We start from the raw sequence: 20,140 nt of genomic DNA, 5'->3' as shown, positions 1-20,140 counted from the left end.
CCTCCAAATTTCCAAAATTTTAAATATGCAAAATATTTAAACGTCAAAGTTCAAAAATTTCAAAATTCAAAAATAGGAAAACTTCAAGCATCAGTTTAGTGAATTTCGGCAACCAGGGATTGAAACTTCAAAAACTTGCATATTGACGAATACAAAAATTCCATATTTTCTAAACCTCGAAATTTGAAAAACGCTATTTCACAGTTGACTTCGCGCAGCTTCAAAGAGCATCGGTATCCAGAGAATGTCCCGTCGAACGGAGTTGCTCAAAGAATCGAAGCGAAAGATCATGAAAATGAATAAGGGTGATGTTGCAGTATCGGGAGCAACTTCGCTTCGAGTTCTCGGTCCTTTCTTCGTCTTCGATTCTTGGAACAACGTAAGCCATCCCGGTAACTTTTGTATCCGAACGAAAATCGCATGTAAGTCGAATCGATGAGGATTACAGGGCCGTCAATACGTACCGCTAAACGCAGCCTCCAAGATCCAAGGATAGAAGAGGCTTTTGAAGTTTCACCGAGGGTTTCAACTACTTTCCACGACGGCTTTTCGCGGCTTCCAGCAACGGAAGTATCGAAAGTCTCCGCGGCGGAAGCTTCGTGCATTATTTACTACGGATTACCATGATTCTCGACGCGGCATTTCGATCGCATCCGCAACGGATTTTCATTTTTTACCGAAATCGTCCGAATAATCCAACATTTTCCGTTAAGCATTTCGTTTCGTTCCGCCGGAACCAATTTTAATAACCGACTTAACGTTCGAATGATAAATCGCACGAATATCGGTGACTTTGTAAAAAGAATTTACCTTGTGTCAAGGTTAAATCTACAGCCATCGAATTAAGACCACTACAAATTTTTTTAGCACATTTCACGTTTTCCGTAAAATTAAAAAGCCTGTTCAAATTGTAATTATATAATTTATTAGCTATCATGATACACTACTACTGTACATAACATTATTAACACACGTTAATATCTTGTATTTCCACCCTTTGCTTTGGTCACAGCTTTCGATATGCTCTGTATACATCATATGCTTTATATCTTCGTTATTTTCCCAAATATCTGTAATTCTTTTCAACTCGGATAATGTGGTTGGAGAGTTGTAAACTAGTCTTTTGAGTAGGCAGACATTTTCTATGGCATTCAAATTTCACCTCTAGCGCTATACTCGAGCCTAACGTAAACGCACGGCCCTTAATCGCTCATCACCCACACAATTTATTATCACGGTAGTAACAAATTGCTATGTATACAGTTATCAACGTATTTAGTAATTTTGCGTGACCCAAGACAATTTTCCATATGTGATCATGTTATAGGCATAAAAGTGAAGTTTTCGTACGTGGTCCTAATTCGATGGCCAGAATTTAGATTATATTCAAGGTTCGGTCCAGGTTACATTTAAAGTTTGTGCTAGGTTACATTCAATGTTAAGTTTATACTAGTTAAAAGATTTAATATTGATTACACTCAAGATTAGATCTAGATTATGTTCATAGTTAAGTCTAGTCTAGATTCAAGATCCAATTAAATCACATTTAAATTTAAGTTTAGGTCAGATTCGATGTTGGGTCTAGGTTAAATTTAAAGTTATAGGTTAGATTCAAGGTTCACTTGCATTTGGTCTAAACTTATATGAGGTTTGTTAATTATACGTTAAATATTCATTATCTTAAGGCAAAGTTTATGTTAAGCTTCGTTTTGGGTTACCATTTTACAAAATCAATTAGTATTCAATAAATATACAAGTACGACTTTCAGTGTTGACATTTATTATGGTTCTCAGAATCTGATTCTCCATTGTTGTTCAGACACAAAAATTAAGTATAGAAAAATGCGAGTAACGATTCAGCTAAACATTCAATCGTACCAATAATTCACAAATCAGTTCGTATTTTCACATGATTCTAAAAATAGACGTTTGGTAGAAGAAAATACAATCGTGTCAGAAAAGACGATCATTGGGTTAAGATGGTCGACACTGACACAAGTATGTCTTATGATAATCGAGAATCGTGAGGTTCTCACTATACTAGTTATAAAGGAACACGTTAATATCGCCAGTGAAATTCACGCGGACTATTTAAAAAGTTACACAGGACTCGATGCAGAAGGCTATATAAGAGTGTTAATCACAGTGAAGAGTTCGTAGGCAAGTATAATTCACTTTGAACTTCAGTTAGATCACGGCGAAATTTCGATGAAATTTTAACTAAATGAAATTGAATAAACGTTAGCCAGCGACGGTACGCACATTCAAAAAATGAAATCATGGCGTCCTGCGAAAGACTGATGAGAGGAAGGGGACGTTTACGCGGCAATGAATTTGCACTTCGACCGTGCGAATATTTATGGCGGCAATTTGGTCGCCGAAATAATATTGACTTACGGCATTTTTAATGAATGCGATCCGAGCACAATATGTGTTTCACCAAATAATAAAACTCACCTAGTTACATTAAAGCGATACAGTACTTCAAAACTACTATACTTTAACAACGTATGACACTTGAACCAATGGATTCCGTCATTCAAAATTATTATACTTTGTCTATATTTATTGAATACTATCAGATTATGCGAAGAAAGTTATAAAAGAAACGGTGCCACAAGACGAAGTTTATTTGAGATTTTGGAGCTAGATTAGATTTAGGTTAATTCTACTTTAGGTTCAAGTTAGGTTCAGGTTAGATTCTTATGTGTATTTTAAGCTTCTACGTGACAATATAGAAATATTGACAATATTATATTGACACTGTATATTGATCTTCCGTGGTCCCCGTTAAATTTTCCTCGAAAGTTAGGTTATGTTTGGCTAGAATTACACAGTTACATTAGGATAAGCTTTTACAGCTATGTTTAATTGTACTACATCTCTGTGGCAAGATACGTTAAACAACGTCGTATTTAGGTTAGGTTAAATTATTTTAGATTAGGTTATGAAACTAATTATTGAAAGAAGTTTCACATATTACTATGGCTAGTTTAGGTTAGAATATTTCATAATGAGAATCTGCAGCTTTCACACAAAATTTCAACTAATAATTTTCCTTCGCCATAAATAAACAACATCTTCATTTCAAAATCTCCAACTAACTTTAATTTTTCAAAATTACAATTTCAAAGGTGTTCCTCTTCCATTTGCTCCCCTAAAAAAATTATACTTTCAAATCTCCATAATAAATTTCCAGAGCAAAATTGCGTTTTGCCACCAGTTTCCGCTTAAACCGCGGACACGGTTGCACCGGGTAGCAGCAGGTCGCGGAATTTTCCAAGAAATTAACGATGGCCCTCGTATCCGAGATCTCGATAAAGCGTCGAAAATGTGAGGGTTTCATGGAAATTCAGCTTCGAAACGGCCGGACGATTTTGGCCACGGTGGTCCTGATCGTAATTCGCATCCTTGGGCTGACCATCGCAGACGTGCGCTCGCGAGGAACATTTGACGAAGCGTGCAGGTCGCGAGAGGAATACCGGCGCCGAACTGATTCCGAATGCAACCCACGATCCACCGACTACTTGTCAAGCAAATTCGCATTACTTCCAGAATTATGGTCGCCCTTGTAGTTACCTGCATACAACACCCGCGGTAATAACTCTTCGCCTCGCGCCGCCTCGCATACTCATCGCGCGGAACGCGAGGGAAGTCGAGCGGAGCCGATAAAACGGAAACGGACGTGATCTTCAACGGGCTTCGTTCGTTTTCCACCGCCGCACTTCGCATTTCGGCGAAGAAACGTTTTAAATCGAACTGGGGCATATTTTGACCCTATCCGCAGGATACTTTGACCCTTTTGACCCAGTTCTTCTGTTTCTGTGGGTAAGGGCGAATGCGGCATATGGTAAGTATGGAAAGTAGGCGAGAAGAGCATTTTGAGAGGTTGAATTTTGGAAACTTTTCAGAATAAGTCTAAATTAATTTGAGGATTGTTTAAAGATTAATTGTAGGTTAGTTAAAGGTAGTTTGAGGTTTAATTAAGAAAAAATGGGGGGTGAGTTAAAGATAACTTGAGGATTGGTTGAGGATCATTTGGGAATGAATTAATAATAATTTGAGGACAATTTGAGGATGGGTCAAGGATGATTTAAGGATAATTTGAAAATGAGTTAAGGATAGCTTGAGGATTAGCTGAAGATCATTAGGAGATGAGTTAAGGATAACTTGAGGATTAGTTGAGGATCATTTGGAGATGACTTAATGATAATTTGAGGACAATTTGAGGGTGGGTCAAGGACAATTTAAGGATAATTTGAAGAAGAGTTAAGATTAACTTGAGGATTGGCAGAAGATCATCATGAGATGAGTTGTGGATACATTGAGGATAATTTGGGGATGAGTTAAGGATAATTTAAACATAATTTGAAAATTAGTTGAGTAAAAGCACCTGAACGAGAACCACTTCGGCGTATCTTCAAAACAAACCTAACCTGATCTAATGTAACCCAGTATAACAATTTCCCAAAAACAACTATGCGAGGAAAGTCCACATCGCCATATATAAACAAGTGTAGTCACAGTACCTAAAGGGTTGAAGAATTCTCTGTCCCGTCGTCGTGCGCATCACTGTGTGCCCTGCCCGGTTATTCCCCCAGCCCATCAAGCCTGCTAATTCCCTAGAGGGCAAACTGAACACGAAGAGCGCAGTTTGTTTCTCGACACTCGACGTTGAAAACGTCGAACGTTTTCCAACAGCGGCGCTAGTCTGCGCGCGGAACGTCGAGGTCACTAAAAAAGCCGTATGCGAAATGAGCTGCCAAGCACCCTCTGGAGGATTCCTTCTATCTATTATACATGACCGCGTACGCCGCTTCCGTTAACTACGTCTCGCGAACAGGAGAGCTTTGCAAACTCCTCACGCTTCTCGTTGTCGTCCTCGTCGTGGCGCACGCACCATGAAGAGAATCAACGAGCTGAGGATGAAAAGGGTGGTGGCTGAGGAAGCGTGCCTCTAAAGTACGGCTGACGCGATAGCGTTAAGCTCTTCCGTATCAGCTGCTTTACGATTCGAAATTTTACCCAGAAAATTAACGTGGACCTTCACGATTAAATGACTATTAATTGCAATTCGTTCCTTGATTAGTTTGTAACATGTTTTAGCGAAATTCTGCAAACCTTTTATGAGGATCTATTTTTGGTCACATCGCTTGAAAGTTAAACTGTGTAAGCTTGTACGTAGCCTTGTAGAAGGTTAAATAATTGAAGATGTGTTATTTAAGACGAGGACTCTTCAGGGTTAACTGACAATTAGTATCATTTTGTTCGTTGGTCACGTTGCAACGTGCTTCATGAGAACTCTGAGGATAACTTTTTATGAGGGTCTTTTTTTAGTCACATCTCCTGAAAGTTAAGCTGTGTAACCTCGTACATAGTCTTGCTGAAGGTTAAACAATATAAGATGTGCCATTTAAGACGAGGACTCTTCAAGGTTAGCTGACAATTATCATTTCATTCGTTGCTCTCGTTGCAAGTGGTTCATGAGAATTCTGAAGATAACCTTTTATGAGGGACTCTTTTTGGACACGTCTCCTGAATGTTAAGCTGTGTAACCTTGTACATAGCCTTGTTGCAGGTTAAACAGTTCAAGATGTGTCATTTAAGTCGAGGACTCTTCAAGGTTAGCTGACAATTATCATTTCGTTCATTGGTCACGTTGCAAAGCGCTTCATGAGATCTCTGAGGATAACCTTTTATGAGGATCTTTTTTTAGTCACATCTCCTTAAAGTTAAACTGTGTAACCTTGTACATAGCCTTATTGAAGGTTAAATAACTGAAGACGTACCATTTAAGACGTGGACGGAGACCGTGGTAGCAGCCGCCACATCAGGAAGAGCGCAGCTGTAGTTTCCGCTGTCCTTTTTGTTCGCGTTCGCAATGTAGAGCCTGGATATCGCGCCGCTAGCGCCCATGTCCGTCTTCACGCTGGAACAGAAAGCAGAGGGTTCTCTTGTAGAACGGAAGTCGAAAGTGTACTGGCCTTTTAAACGAAAAGTAGACGCTTGATGTCCCGGTGGTTGCATCCCGCTGCTCTTGTGTCAGGGAAGTAGAAAGTAGGAAATGACGAAAGAAGTTTCTGCGTCTTGTACCGGGGATACAAGAAACGTCTTTACATCTATGCGGGACACTTTTCTTAAGCTTTAACCTTCAATTTGATGTGCCACAAGTGGCATTTTGAAGTAATTTTATAGTAAACACCGCGTTGAACGCGAGATAACGTAGGGTGACGGATTTACTGCTTGTGAGGCCGACAAGTAGCCATTTTGTTTTGAGAATATCAACGGTGCATTTATGTAGACTTTTTGGGTAAGGTTCAAGCTTTACATTCATGTAACATGAGTGGTATTTTAGAATACTTTTATGTGATAAAATTGTGTTAGAAGTTGAACAACATAATAGGTACATTTCACTATTCATAGTAATTTGTTAAGACAAATAACTATGTTAGATTGAAAACTTCTATGAATTGTTGCTGTAGGATTTATTAGTAAATTGTAATGTTTATTTTGATATGCTGTAAGTGTAATTTTGAAGCACTTGTATACCATTGCGAAATGCATCATTGTTTTTAATGCCATAATTGTTTGACGATCTATTTTGTATTAAAGATACCGAAGGATTGTTTATACTAGCGTTTTTACGAAGTCATGAGGATCAATTTGATGTGTCATGCTTGACATTTGAAGTATTTTTGTGTCATGAAATTTTATCAGGAATGACAGTTTATCGTCTCTGACTCATTGCTCGTTGAGGCCAGTAACTTACTATGTTGTGTTTGAAACATTAATGACACGCCTATATATTCTTTTTGGGGAAGTTTCAAGCCTCAAATTCATATAGTGTAAGTGCCATTTTATAATACTTCTATGTCATGAAATCATATCAGGAATTATCCAACCTACATTTCATTGTCCATCATAACTGATACGTTACTTGTTAAGGCCATTGTAATTCGAATCCAATTCAAATCTAACCTACATCTAACCACCGCATATAATCCCTCAAATGTCATGGTCTCAATGCGATATCTTGCATCTCGAATGACCCAGTGTCTGAATGTATAAACCATCGTAATAATAAAAATTAAACTATGAATCAAAGTGACTCGGTATCAGCTGTCCAAGTAGTTGTTTCCAGTTAATTCTTCAGGGTGTTTTAAGTCCCGGAAGAGTACCCTAGTCTGCGGCGTAGTTTTCGCGATCATATCACCGAGAACCGGCGTTGAATTCGGAAGTAATTGTTCAACGCTAGAAAGTTAAATTCTCGACGGAGTAAACGATAATGTCGGCCGTTGGCCGCCACGAAGGAACGCTTACATATATTCTCACATTACGCGATTAGGCGACCGTTCTTGGAATTTATTAACCAAAGACCCGGTTGGAAGTGTGATGTAATTACGGTTATCGAAATCGCTGTAAATTAGCGAGTCTACTCCGCCACGATAGAACACGGTCGTTATGATAAGCTCGTTTGTAGGCCACGATTCATTTTTTTTCCGTCGACCGAAACGAGGAGATTATTTGCGGAACTTTTTAAGCTCAGAAATGTACGAAGTTTAAGAGAGCGAGAATTGCTTAGGTCATCTGTGGAGGTATTTTATCTGACATCTACTGTGTTAAGTTTTTAAACTATTCCGAAACATCGAAATTTATTTTAAGGAATCGATGACAAGTAGCTTAAAATAACATTTGTGATACACGGAATTAAAGTTTGAAACTTGAAGAAAATTGCTATGTGGATGCACTATTAGTATCTCGAATATAAAATGCATTGTTAATTACAACAGACAGTGACATCTGCAGTAGACAGCGATAGATTCTGAAATGTATAAATTCAATCGTGATTTCTTGACATAAAAGTATTTTAAAATGACACTTATGGCACGTCAAATTAAAGCTTAGAGTCTATAGAAAAGTATTACATAAACAGGTGAACGATATTCTTAATATAAAGCAACTAGCTGTCGGCCTCACCACGAAATGAATCGGCTACCACAAGCTAATTAATCAATGACTGAATTTCTTGATATAAAAGTACTTTAAAATAATACTTATGACACATCAAATTAAAGTTTAAAGTCTGCAGAAAAATACTATATAAACAGTTGAGCGATATTCTTAATGTAAAATGGCTGTGAGCCTCACCATGAAATGAATCAGCTACCATAAGCTAGTTAATATATGACCGGATTTCTTGATATAAAAGCAATTCAAAATAACACTTATGATACGTCGAATTAAAGCTTAAAGTCTACAGAAAAGTGTTACATAAACAATTGAATGATATTGTTAATGTAAAACAACTAGCTGTTGGCCTCACCACGAAATGAATCAGCTACCACGAGCTAGTTAATCAATGACCGAATTTCTTAACATAAAAGTACTTTAAAATAGTACTAATAGCACATATTGTGTGTCAAATTGAAGCTTGAAGTCTACAAAAAGACCTTGTATAAACAGTTCATCGATATTCTTATTGTAAACTGACTGGCTGTTGGCCTCAAACGCAACAGATCAGTCATTGCAAATTGGGAAATACTATTTGTGACACTATTTATTGACGAACGTGACAAAATTTATCATAGAAATATTTAACAATATCGTTTGTTAATCTGTGTTAAACCTAGGTTAGATCTGCGTTAGGTTAGGTTAGGTACGTTGATGTTGTGACCACGTAAATTCGTACAGTTGAAAGGAATACATCAAAATTTAATTGGTCAGTCTCTATTACGTTTAATTCAGTGTTAGGTCTACATTAGGTCTAGGTTAGGTTTGGGTTAGGTATATCAATATTACACTAAACAACGTAAATTAATATAAGTGAACGTAAATATTAATTCAGGGGAATATTTAAACGTTTTATTTGTTAGTTTATGTCCTGTATTAGGTTATCTCTGTTAGGTCTAGGTTATGTCCGAGTTAGCGTTATAACGCCTTCGCCGATGAACGCAAAACTGATTACAACTGCACAAGAGTATTTAGGACACTGTTATACAGCATGAAAGGAAACCCAGTCTGCTTGCAGAGACGCAAAAAAACGAATTCCGTCGGTAAAAATGGCCGGTTTACACGGGGAACGAAATGGAAATATGTGAATCCAGATGGAAGGGATTGGCCAGGCGAAAGGAGAATAAAGATAGTACGAGAAAGTCCCGGCAACGTGTATCGAAAAAGGATAACCGAAGGATAGAATGAAAATCTATTTCTCTGTTATAAAAAAAAAAGAAGGAAAAATGGAAAAACGAGGAATGGAAGTAGAAAATCGAAAAGGTCCGGCGTACTGTACAACCGTTATTCGACAGGCAAAATGGGGACAGGCGAAAAACATAAATCGAAGGATTATTTGATTTACATGGAAGGGAAACGGTGGATCGAGTTTTAAATTTGGACAAACAACGAGTCACAGGGGATGCACGTTTGGAGATTACTCGATTAAAGATTCTCCCGATTAAATATTTGTAATTCATACATTTGAAACGGTTACGCGAAACCTGTAAATCAGTGGTAGATGATCTTTCATCGCGTCATCGGATTATTTGCGCTCGCAGACCCGTTCGATACTCATTTTCCAAATTTTTTGTTAAACGTCGCCATTTCGCGAACAATAAATACAAAATTTGCCGGTAAACGAGCCGTGAAACGTTTCATTGGAGAGCGGACGCCGTTGTACGCGTTATTAAAAATTTGGAACGAGATTATAAAGGAATTTTTGTTAGGGTAATTGTTTTCGACGCGATTGTTCGTAAATAACAGAAGAGCTTTGAAAATCGCGTTTAAGCCTCGTTTCGACGGATTGAACGCGTTCCAGTCGCGACAGAAATATAAAATCTCATGGATCCCATATAAATCACGTACGAAGCTTCATCCCGAAATCTCGTACGTGAGAGATTTGATAATTCCTTTTTTACTTGCCACCAAAATTTTAAGTCCGGCATCTGCCCTACGATTACAGTTGCGCGTTTGCCTCTCTCTCTTTTACGAAAGGATGAAAAATCAGTACAGCGAAAGAATAAATACACTGCTGGATGAATTACGACGGTATAATTGTGAAATTTATTCTATTCATGGTTCTTGCTGGCTCGCAAATATTGTTCTTGAGTGAAATATGCGTGGCTATGATTCTTTGTAGGTGTGCAAAAATATGGGACTTTACAGGTATCTGGGCTTTTTTGTCGATTGTAGCTTCAGAATAATGTAGTAGTTGAATTAACAAATTTTGGAATTAGGGATTTTGGGATGTAGGGATTTTGGGATGTAGGGATTTTGGGATGTAGGGATTTTGGGATGTAGGGATATTGGGATGTAGGGATTTTGGGATGTAGGGATTTTGGGATGTTGGGACTTTGGGATGTAGGGACTTTGGGATGTAGGGACTTTGGGATGTAGGGATTTGGGATATGGGGATTTTGGGATATGGGGATTTTGGGATATGGGGATTTTGGGATATGGGGATTTTGGGATATGGAGATTTTGGGATATGGGGATTTTGGGATATGGGGATTTTGGGATATGGGGATTTTGGGATATGGGGATTTTGGGATATGGGGATTTTGGGATATGGGGATTTTGGGATGTAGGGATTTTGGGATCTTGGGATATAGGGATTTTGGGATATAGGGATTTTGGGATATAGGGATTTTGGGATATAGGGATTTTGGGATATAGGGATTTTGGGATATAGGGATTTTGGGATATAGGGATTTTGGGATATAGGGATTTTGGGATATAGGGATTTTGGGATATAGGGATTTTGGGATATACGGATTTTGGGGTGTAGGAAATTTGGGATATGGGGATTTTGGGATATGGGGATTTTGGAATATGGGGATTTTGGGATGTAGGAATTTTGGGATATGGGGATTTTGGGATGTAGGAATTTTGGGATATGGGGATTTTGGGATATGGGGATTTTGGGATATGAGGATTTTGGGATATGGGGATTTTGGGATATGGGGATTTTGGGATAAGGGGATTTTGGGATATGGGGATTTTGGGATATGGGGATTTTGGGATATGGAGATTTTGGGATATGGGGATTTTGGGATATGGAGATTTTGGGATATGGGGATCTTGGGATATGGGGATTTTGGGATATGGGGTTTTTTGGGATGTAGAGATTTTGGGATATGGGGATTTTGCAATATGGGAATTTTTGGGATATAGAGATTTTGGGATATGGGGATTTTGGGATATAGGGATTTTGGGATATAGGGATTTTGGTATATGGGGATCATGGGATATGGGGATTTTGCGATATGGGGATTTTGGGATGTAGGAATTTTGGGATATAGGGATTTTGGGATGTAGAAATTTTGGTATATAGGAATTTCGAGATAGTAGTATTTTGATAATATAGAGATTTTGGAGTATAGGGATTTTGAAATATAGAAATTTTTAGATATAGGAATTTTGGGGTATAGGAATTTTGGAATATAGGGATTTCAGTATATGGGGATACTGGTACATGTCGACTTCGAAACATAGTGACTTTGGAATATAGGGATTTTTCGAGACCGTAATTCTGAGACAGAAATTTTTTATATAAATATTTGCAGTTGTAGAGATTTTGAAACCACGATAATCACGAGACAAACGCTTCGAGGCCACGGGCCCATTGAATCTTAAAAACTTGAAGCATTCCTACCATAATACCATAAGCCCTTAAGGCCATGATATCATGAAATCTTGTAGCTTGAGGCCTCAAAATAATAGAATCTGCATTTTGAGGCCGTGAAACGATGCAATCTCAAATCTTTTAAGGCATTGAATCGTACAATCTTACAATCTCTAGGTCACAAAATAATGTTAACTTGATACTTTGCAGCCACAGGACCACAAAACCTTAAGACCTTAAGATCTTTATAGCATTACGAAAGCTTGATGGCTTAAGGCCATGGAATTATGAAATCAAGATTTTGAGGCTGCGAAATGAAATCTTAGAACATTTAAGGCATTGAAGTGTTTACGCTTGTACCCTTATGCAAACCCTTATGCAAAATTGAAACTTTGAAGCCGCAGGGCTATAGAACCTTAAGACTTTGAGGCCATGGTATTATGAAGTCCTGGTGGTTTGAGGTCATAGAATCACTAAATTTAGTTTTTGACGCCTTGAAGCTATATCTCAGAGTTTTCAAGACATTGAAGCCTATAATCTTGTAATCTTGATGCCATGGAATTATGAAAACTTGAGACTTTGAGGCCATCAAATTGTAGAACTTTTTGGAATGTTGAGGTCATGAAACAGCGGTGTCTCGAAAATTTGCGGCTTTAAGACATTGAAGTACTTGAACGTTAGAAGAATCATTTTGAAACGTTGAGGCGTTAGAAATGTGACGTCTTGAGACACTGAGATTTTGAAGCAGTCAGATTTTTAAACCTAGGAATCTCAAGCTTCCACGATCTTGGAGTATGAACTTCATCAGCTCCTGAGATTGCATATATAGGACCTCGGTTCGCTATGCATGACAATATTCGCCCGAATAATTAATTTCCTAGAATGTAATCTTTTTCAACGAGTATCTGCTGCGTTCGGGAAAGGAAAAGAAACGGGGGAAAGGAGAAAGCGTGTCGGGGAAAATCCTGGATATCCGTAGAATTCTATGACCGGGGGATGAAGGATTTTCGTGAATTCGCTGCAGCGTTTCGTGTAATGCACACCTCGGTTTTCGAGTTTAAGTCGAGTACAATCTGTTCGTTTTATACTGAGCTTGCAGAACGGAGGGATGTCTCGGGTCTGTTGGTTTTATTTGCGCGGATAACTGAAGGGAGTTGTTAAGTCGAATATGCAGACTGTATCGTACAATGTGACGACACAATGTACCCAGAACGTTCGGTTTATTTTGCACTGTATTCATTCGAATATTAATTCATTTAATCGGGGAGTTGTCACAAAATGGATTTGTCTAACATGAGCTAATTTCATGGTCGATTTGTTTAATTATGGATTACGTTAATTATAATTATGACTTACCTACGTGGATTAGTTTAATTATAGACTGATATCAAAATCTCATTATGGATTAATCTAATGAACGATTAATTTCATTAATGACTAATTCAATTATGGATTAATATCAAAATTTAATTATAGACTGATATCAAAGTTTTATTATGGATTAATCTAATGAACGATTAATTTCATTAATGACTAATTCAATTATGGATTAATATCAAAATTTAATTATAGACTGATATCAAAGTTTTATTATGGATTAATCTAATGAACGATTATTAATGATGAATTTAATTACTAATTAGTTTAATCATTCATGAATTTAATTACGACTTAATGTCGTCAATTTCGTTTAATTATTTTTATTACAGAATTAGTTTAATTACAGATCCACATTGAAATATGTTAATTTATTAATCCATTCTGATAGAGTAATCTATAATCGATAATTAATTTTCTGGATGAATAATTTTATTATCGATTAAGGAAATTATCAATTAATTTAGTTATGGATTAATTTGGTCGTCAAATAGTTTGATTATGAATTAATTCAAGTATTGATTAATGTAGCTAATTAATTTTATGATGGATTAATTTAATTACACATATATTAATTTCAGAATAGCTTAATCTAATTAAAAATTATTTATATTACGAATTAATTTAACTTCAGATTAATTTAATTATGGATTATTGTAGTTATAAATTGATTTAGTCGTAAATTATTTTAATTATGAATTAACTGAATTAAATTAATTTAATCAACACAATTACGTATACAATAAAATTGTTTGACCCAGGAAATAATTTAATTTAGTCGTTCTAACTCATGGTGCATTTTTATTACAGTTGCAAGAGTATATTTCCGCTCCATAAACTCCCCTCTCGTTATATCAGCCCAGTCACAGAAACGTATCATAGAATACAATAGCTTGACGAATATTTTCTGTCACTCGCAACAGTATCATGAATTTCCAAAAAACAATAGTACCCGTTTCCCGCCAGTACACAAAACTTCGAACGGACATGGCAATATAACACGAGGCAACCGTACGTATGATTCGAAGGAGCGAGAGTCGCACGAAAAAAATTGTCACGCGACGGAACAAAACGCATTTTGCGCCCTTAAATCTCCGGATAGCGGTGGCGACCAGCGAAATTCATTGTGGTTTCGTAAACTGCGGCGAAAAAAGTTGCCGGGTCGAAAACGCGAAGGAGGTGGAGCCGCGGAAGAGGGTCGAACGGGCGGCAGGGCGGCAATGGGGAGAATTGCGGGTAAATTTCGTGGCAGAACGTTTGGAATTAAATTCCACGTGGTGGAAAGAGGGGTAAAAGCGTGTTGCTCGGTTTCAGGCATCGTTAGACAGCAGGAATGTATCGTTCAGGATGCGATAAACTGACGATTCGGGTCACGAGGGTTGTTTCATCCCCTTTCCGTTGTTCCTTCCTTGGAACGCGACGATCAAATATCGCGGAATACGGCGGACTTTTGATTCGCCGTTAATTAAAACGAAACACTCGATAGAAAACTGCGCTCCGGTGAATTATAAACATAACGTCGAAAGCACGGAGCAAAAACGCGTATACCTGACGTTTAAACCGTTACCACCGTAATTTACTTGCATAAATCACTCGCCACGAACAAAATTGTATAGCGTGCACCGGCTGCAATTTGTTTGCCGTGCAATACAATCCATTTATAAATTATAACGAATAATTTAATTGCGTGACAACGCGATGCTTGCATTATAAATTTCATTAAATCGCCGACCAAATTCGAGTGTTCATTGTTCATTCTGGGGAGTAGGTGGAAAGACCATTTTGGTACCTTTGGTGTTCGAAGTCAACTTAAGTTGCTTCTGACGGGCGGGAAATTCAAATCAAATAAATTTCATTTCTTAGAAAATCATTAATAGCTGGAAACCTATTTGTAATGTGGCGGTTTCGCTCTTACGCTCGTCGCCACTAGATGGCGCGGAGGACCGAGACTTTCTCGCTAGTACTCAACGATCATCGCGTCTAAACTTACTAGAATGCCTTACTAACGAGACTACTAGGTACAACTATCCTAACCAGATTTCCTCTATATTACTAATATTGGTTTTCGAAGTATTACCAGCCATTTTACGATACTGAAAAGTTGAAAAAAGGTATATTAAAATGATTACAAAATATATTTGAAGAATATATATTACAGAAATGGTTATTAACTTATAAAGAAACGACGAACTGTTACAAGAAAATACAGAATGTGTTACAGGGAAATAAAATAATTATTACAAATAAATTACCGGTGAATGTGTTACAGAGGACAAAATATTTTATTATTACAAATTACATAAATAAAGTATTTCTTATGAATAAGCTACAAATAATTTATGAATGAATGTGCAGTATCGTTTGTCGAATCATACACACTATGTACATTTTTCGGAATACCACCCAGTTTCATTTTGTACGGCCATCTAAATTTGTTGTACCATTCCGTCTCTCTCTAAAAGTAGTTTCTTTATCAGAGTGTCGCCTCTTATTATATCTACTTGTTCCAATAAGAAACATAGACAGAGACACTAGACACGTAAGACGTAACCGACGAATGTTAGTTTAATCCTACATTTACGGACATACAATGACCACATATATTTAAATTGAAACTAAACTATAAAAACAACCGACTACCTTATACAACGATTCTCTATGAAGGTTAACATTTTGACAAAAGCTCAATAATTTTCGTAATTGAAAATAAGAAATCTGAGGCCTTTTCACAGGTTCCGTACACCTACTCCTAAAGTACGTTCTTTTTTTGAAGCAAAACTTGCGAAACACCCAGTGTAGACACAGTTGCAGCTCACTATTTTTCAAAATACCACCCTGTTTCATAGTGACATATTTTTGTCGTATTATTCCATCACTCTGAAAGTATTTTCTTAAAGTGTCACCTCTTGCACTTTGCATTGCCTTTTGTTATAATGCTCCTTGATTCGTCGGATGCGTAATCGGGCTTGTTTCTGTAAGATCGATAAGATCTGGTTGAAAAGGATTCAACGTTATCGACGCGATCAGTTCTCGACGATTTACTTAATCAACGAACACTTTGTTCGAACTTTCATAACTGGAGCAAATTTCCACCTCGTGATCTTGCTCCGGCAGAGTTCGGAAGTTTCTTGTAATTCCAGGTTAACTCGGCGAAAGTTTCACGAAATACAGAAAAAATTTCACTGTTCATTCGTGAAAACACGGCCGGTTCTGCGCCGAGTATTCGACGAGATAATCTAAGATGTTTAACGTAGGTTTCACTATGAATATGAAAGAGTTGGTCGGAGAGTCGGCGACGCATGGGAATTGAGACTTGGGCCTTGGAATTTTTTAATCTCCAGAAGTGAAGGGGATTTGAGATTAAAAAACTTCCTGGGTTTCGATCGTTGAAATTTCGCGATTTTGGGAAGTTGATACATTGAAATTTCGGGATATAGGGACTTTGAGACAAAAAGATTTTAGGGTATAGGCATCTTAAGGTATACTGATTTCAGACAATAGGGATATTGCAACCTAAGGATTGCAATATGAGGCCTTGCTCTTGAGGCCTTAGAACATTGAAGCCATAGTATCTTCCAACCTTGGAACTCTGAAAACTTGTATATTTGAGATTAGAAAACTTGTAAATTTGAGGCATCTACACCTTGAAATCTTAGAATCTTGAGGCCATGAGTCTATAAAAATTTAAGACTATAAGTCCATTAAATTTTATACCTTTGATGCTTTGAAGCCATGAAATCTCAAGACCTTGAAGCCTTGAAACCATGGTGTCTTGAAACTTTAAGGCTTTGAAGCCATGAAATCTCAAGACCTTGAAGCCTTGAAACCATGGTGTCTTGAAACTTTAAGGCTTTGAAGCCATGAAATCTCAAGATCTTGAGGCCTTGAAACCATGATGTCTTGAAACATTGAGGTTTTGAAACTATGGAATCTTGAGATCTTGAGGCCTTGAAACCATGGTGCTATAAAACTTTGAGGCTTTGAAGCTGTGCAATCTCAAGGTCTTGAGGCCCTGAAATCATGGTGTCTTGAAACATTGAGGTTTTGAAGCTGTGGAATTTCAAGATCATGAGGCCTTGAAACCATGGTGCCTTAAACTTTGAGGCTTTGAAATCGTAAAACCTCGAATCAGAAATTTTTGATCTTTAATATGAATTTGAATTTATACAAACACTTATATTCTAAATCTAAAAATGAATTTGGGGACAGATTAAAATTGCATCCTATGTTAAATATGAAGTGACGATATCTCGTTAAGATCAAAGTTTAAAATCTAATTTGAATTCCAATTTGTATCAAAACTTTATTCAGTTCCGAGTTTAATTTGAACTGCGAGACTTTAGGACTGCAACACTTCAGAACTTTATGATCTGCAATTCTAGTTTCGTTAAGCTGGAGAAGTAGATATTTAGAAATATTTGCATGCATCAAATTTTCGTATTATCTTATTGTATAATATGTAGAATACGTCCGGAAAAACGACGATATAAGATACTTAACTTGTAGTATTTATTGTTAGTTGATTTTGAAGTTTTGTTTTGTTGATTTGTTATATTTTAATAACACCAATTTTACAATATAGCAATATTTTAATAATTTAATGTTTCAATCTTTAAATTTATTAATGTTGTAATGCTGTAAAATATTCAACAGACTTAATTTGCTAGTATTAATATTCAGTTCACATTTGTATAGCCTACAGGGTCATTCATTTACATTGAAGGCCCAAACTCTTTCCATCAAAAACGAAAAAAACGAAAACTGTCAACCAGGAAAAACAATAACCAATACATTTCACGGTTTTTTCAATACATGTCACAAAAGTGACATGGACCATGAAAGTATTCTGACAACATATATTTTCGGTTGTTTATATTCCCCCATCTCCAATAGCAATAAAACTAATTGAAATGTTCAATTTAAATTAACTCGAAGCATCCTGCACATTGTACTTTTGCAATGTTCATCACCGGTCAACGGTTCTAATGAAAGTTTGAAAAAGTTATGTTACTATTTTATTTAACACGGTCGAAATTACTATGATGTAACGAGAAATACAGAAAGAATTCTGCTCGTGTTCAGTGGACAAGCTGAGGGACGAGATTAAAGGCGGAACCAGGGCGAGAAAGATTGACACGGGAATGTTATTAAAAATGCACTGTCCTGGCCAACTGTGACCGTCTGTTTCGAGTTTTAACGTGAAACCGAGTCTTCTTATTCGTTGAACTCGCCAATTATTTCGTTCGCTGACGGAAACGCGAGAACGGCAAAAAAATTTAAGAAATACGTACGAAATCTCTGACACGTAATAAGACGGTTCTCTGACAACCAATCAGTTTCCGTTAACGAAATTAACGAAACTTCCAGATGGCCATTTTTATCAAGCTGTCTGCCCAAATTTAATGTAATATAATTGCCATTTTGTTGTACGTTCATGTCATGAAATGTATTCGAATGTAGTTAACTAAGTGTGACGGGTTCATTGTTCGTTGAGGCTGACAGTCGGCCATTTTGTATTAAAAATATCGATGGTAGGTCTATGTAGGCCTCTTGGCCAAGCTTTTAGCTTTACATTCATATAACATAAATGCTACTTTATTATACTTTTATATGATAAAAATAAGGCTGTCTTGCTTTGAGGCCGACATCCAGCCACTTTACGTTAACGAAATTGACGAAACGTTTATATAGTCTTGTTGCTTGTTCCTTAAGCTTCAAATTGATATATCATAAGTATTTTTTAAAGATATTTTTGTCATGAAACGAGTAAAAAGTTACTCAACTTAATAAGCAAATTTCTTTGCATTTGCATTGAAGTGAGGCCTACAACTGACCAGTTTAACTTCAGAATATTGACAAACTACTTATGTCGAATTATGCAGTAGATCTGAAGATTTCATTTGATAGGCAATAAGTGTCATTTTGACATATATTTTTGTAATGAAATTTTATTTTAGCTTTAATGTTCAATGTCTATGTCAGTATCTTATAATTTTCTGATGAAGTGATTATGTGGAAGTGTGTTAATTTACAATTAGGTTTCAAAGACCCAGAAAAAAACAGCATGGAAATGACGTGACAATCCGCTTCTATTATAATTATTCAGGTCAGTCGTTGTCGTTCCCCTTCACGAGGGATCGTCACTGGAGAACACGTGTGATGATAATTGCCCATCGGACTTCGTGTAACAAAGCTCGTGACATCGATCCATAGGCACCGAGTCGACCTGGAATCCTCTCGATTGACACCCTGGGACAGATATCCACGCCATTTACCATTCCACGATTGTCCTCCTACGAGCAGAACGCGTGTTTCACGTTACACTCGCTGCGCCTAACCATTTCCCCCCTTGCGATGCTTTTTAATGCCTCAAAAAACGAGCCGGTGAAATTGTAAACTTTCGACAAATGGCCAGAACAACTGGACGGGGGAAAAAAATACACCGGGCCGTGTTCGGGCTGGTTTGCAAATGAAAATCGATGAAAAGTTCGCGAACACTAACTTTCTGATGAAAAATGGATGTGGCAAAGCCGGAGGGGGTCGATTGCGGTGCGCTACGCTTTCGGAACGAGTTATTCGAGAATTTGTGGAAACTGTTAAATTCAATTTCGCTTAAATGTTCGGTACAATAGGAATTTTTACACGGAAATGGTACCGCGATGATTGTTTGATTGGAAAAGCGTTTACGATGTAGGTTAATATATAGCAGAAATGACACGAGTGGGCCGTTGTTAATTTTTCATTAATTAAAGTAAATATTCATTTGAGAATTTTCAACGGTCGTCCATTGATATTTGATCAACGTTCCGATCGCGAATGAATTTGTTTACCGTATTTACATTCTGTACGCGATAACATCACAGACGTACAAAAGTATAATATATCAATTATTATTATTTACAGAATTAAAGTAAACATGTGAACGATAAATGTCACATTTCCATTTACAAACTTTCTTAAATTCAGATATAATTGCAATTTTTATCATTTCTATTCAGGGTACATTTTTACTATTTCAACTCCTGCGACGCCATTTTGTTTCCTATTGAACATTTTTAAGTTCTACATTATAGACCAATGTTCCCTCAACAAGTACATGTAAATATATCTTTCGTATAACTGTTACTTTTCGAGAAAACCACCCTC

General features: G+C 37.0%; 1 protein-coding gene across 2 annotated transcripts in view; it reads right to left on the bottom strand.

Annotated features, from left to right (window-relative positions):
- LOC100876427 (opioid-binding protein/cell adhesion molecule) overlaps positions 1–20,140 on the bottom strand; it is a 353,767-nt gene that overhangs the window by 29,800 nt on the left and 303,827 nt on the right. For both annotated transcript variants that reach the window (XM_076532318.1, XM_076532319.1), the window contains exon 8: positions 5,790–5,929. In XM_076532318.1, the coding sequence (XP_076388433.1) occupies positions 5,790–5,929 (140 nt within the window). The remainder of the gene's footprint in view (positions 1–5,789; positions 5,930–20,140) is intronic.

This window comes from Megachile rotundata, chromosome 6 (assembly GCF_050947335.1).
Source record: "Megachile rotundata isolate GNS110a chromosome 6, iyMegRotu1, whole genome shotgun sequence".
Lineage (NCBI taxonomy): Eukaryota > Metazoa > Arthropoda > Insecta > Hymenoptera > Megachilidae > Megachile > Megachile rotundata.
This window is presented reverse-complemented; position numbering and strand designations above follow the sequence as displayed.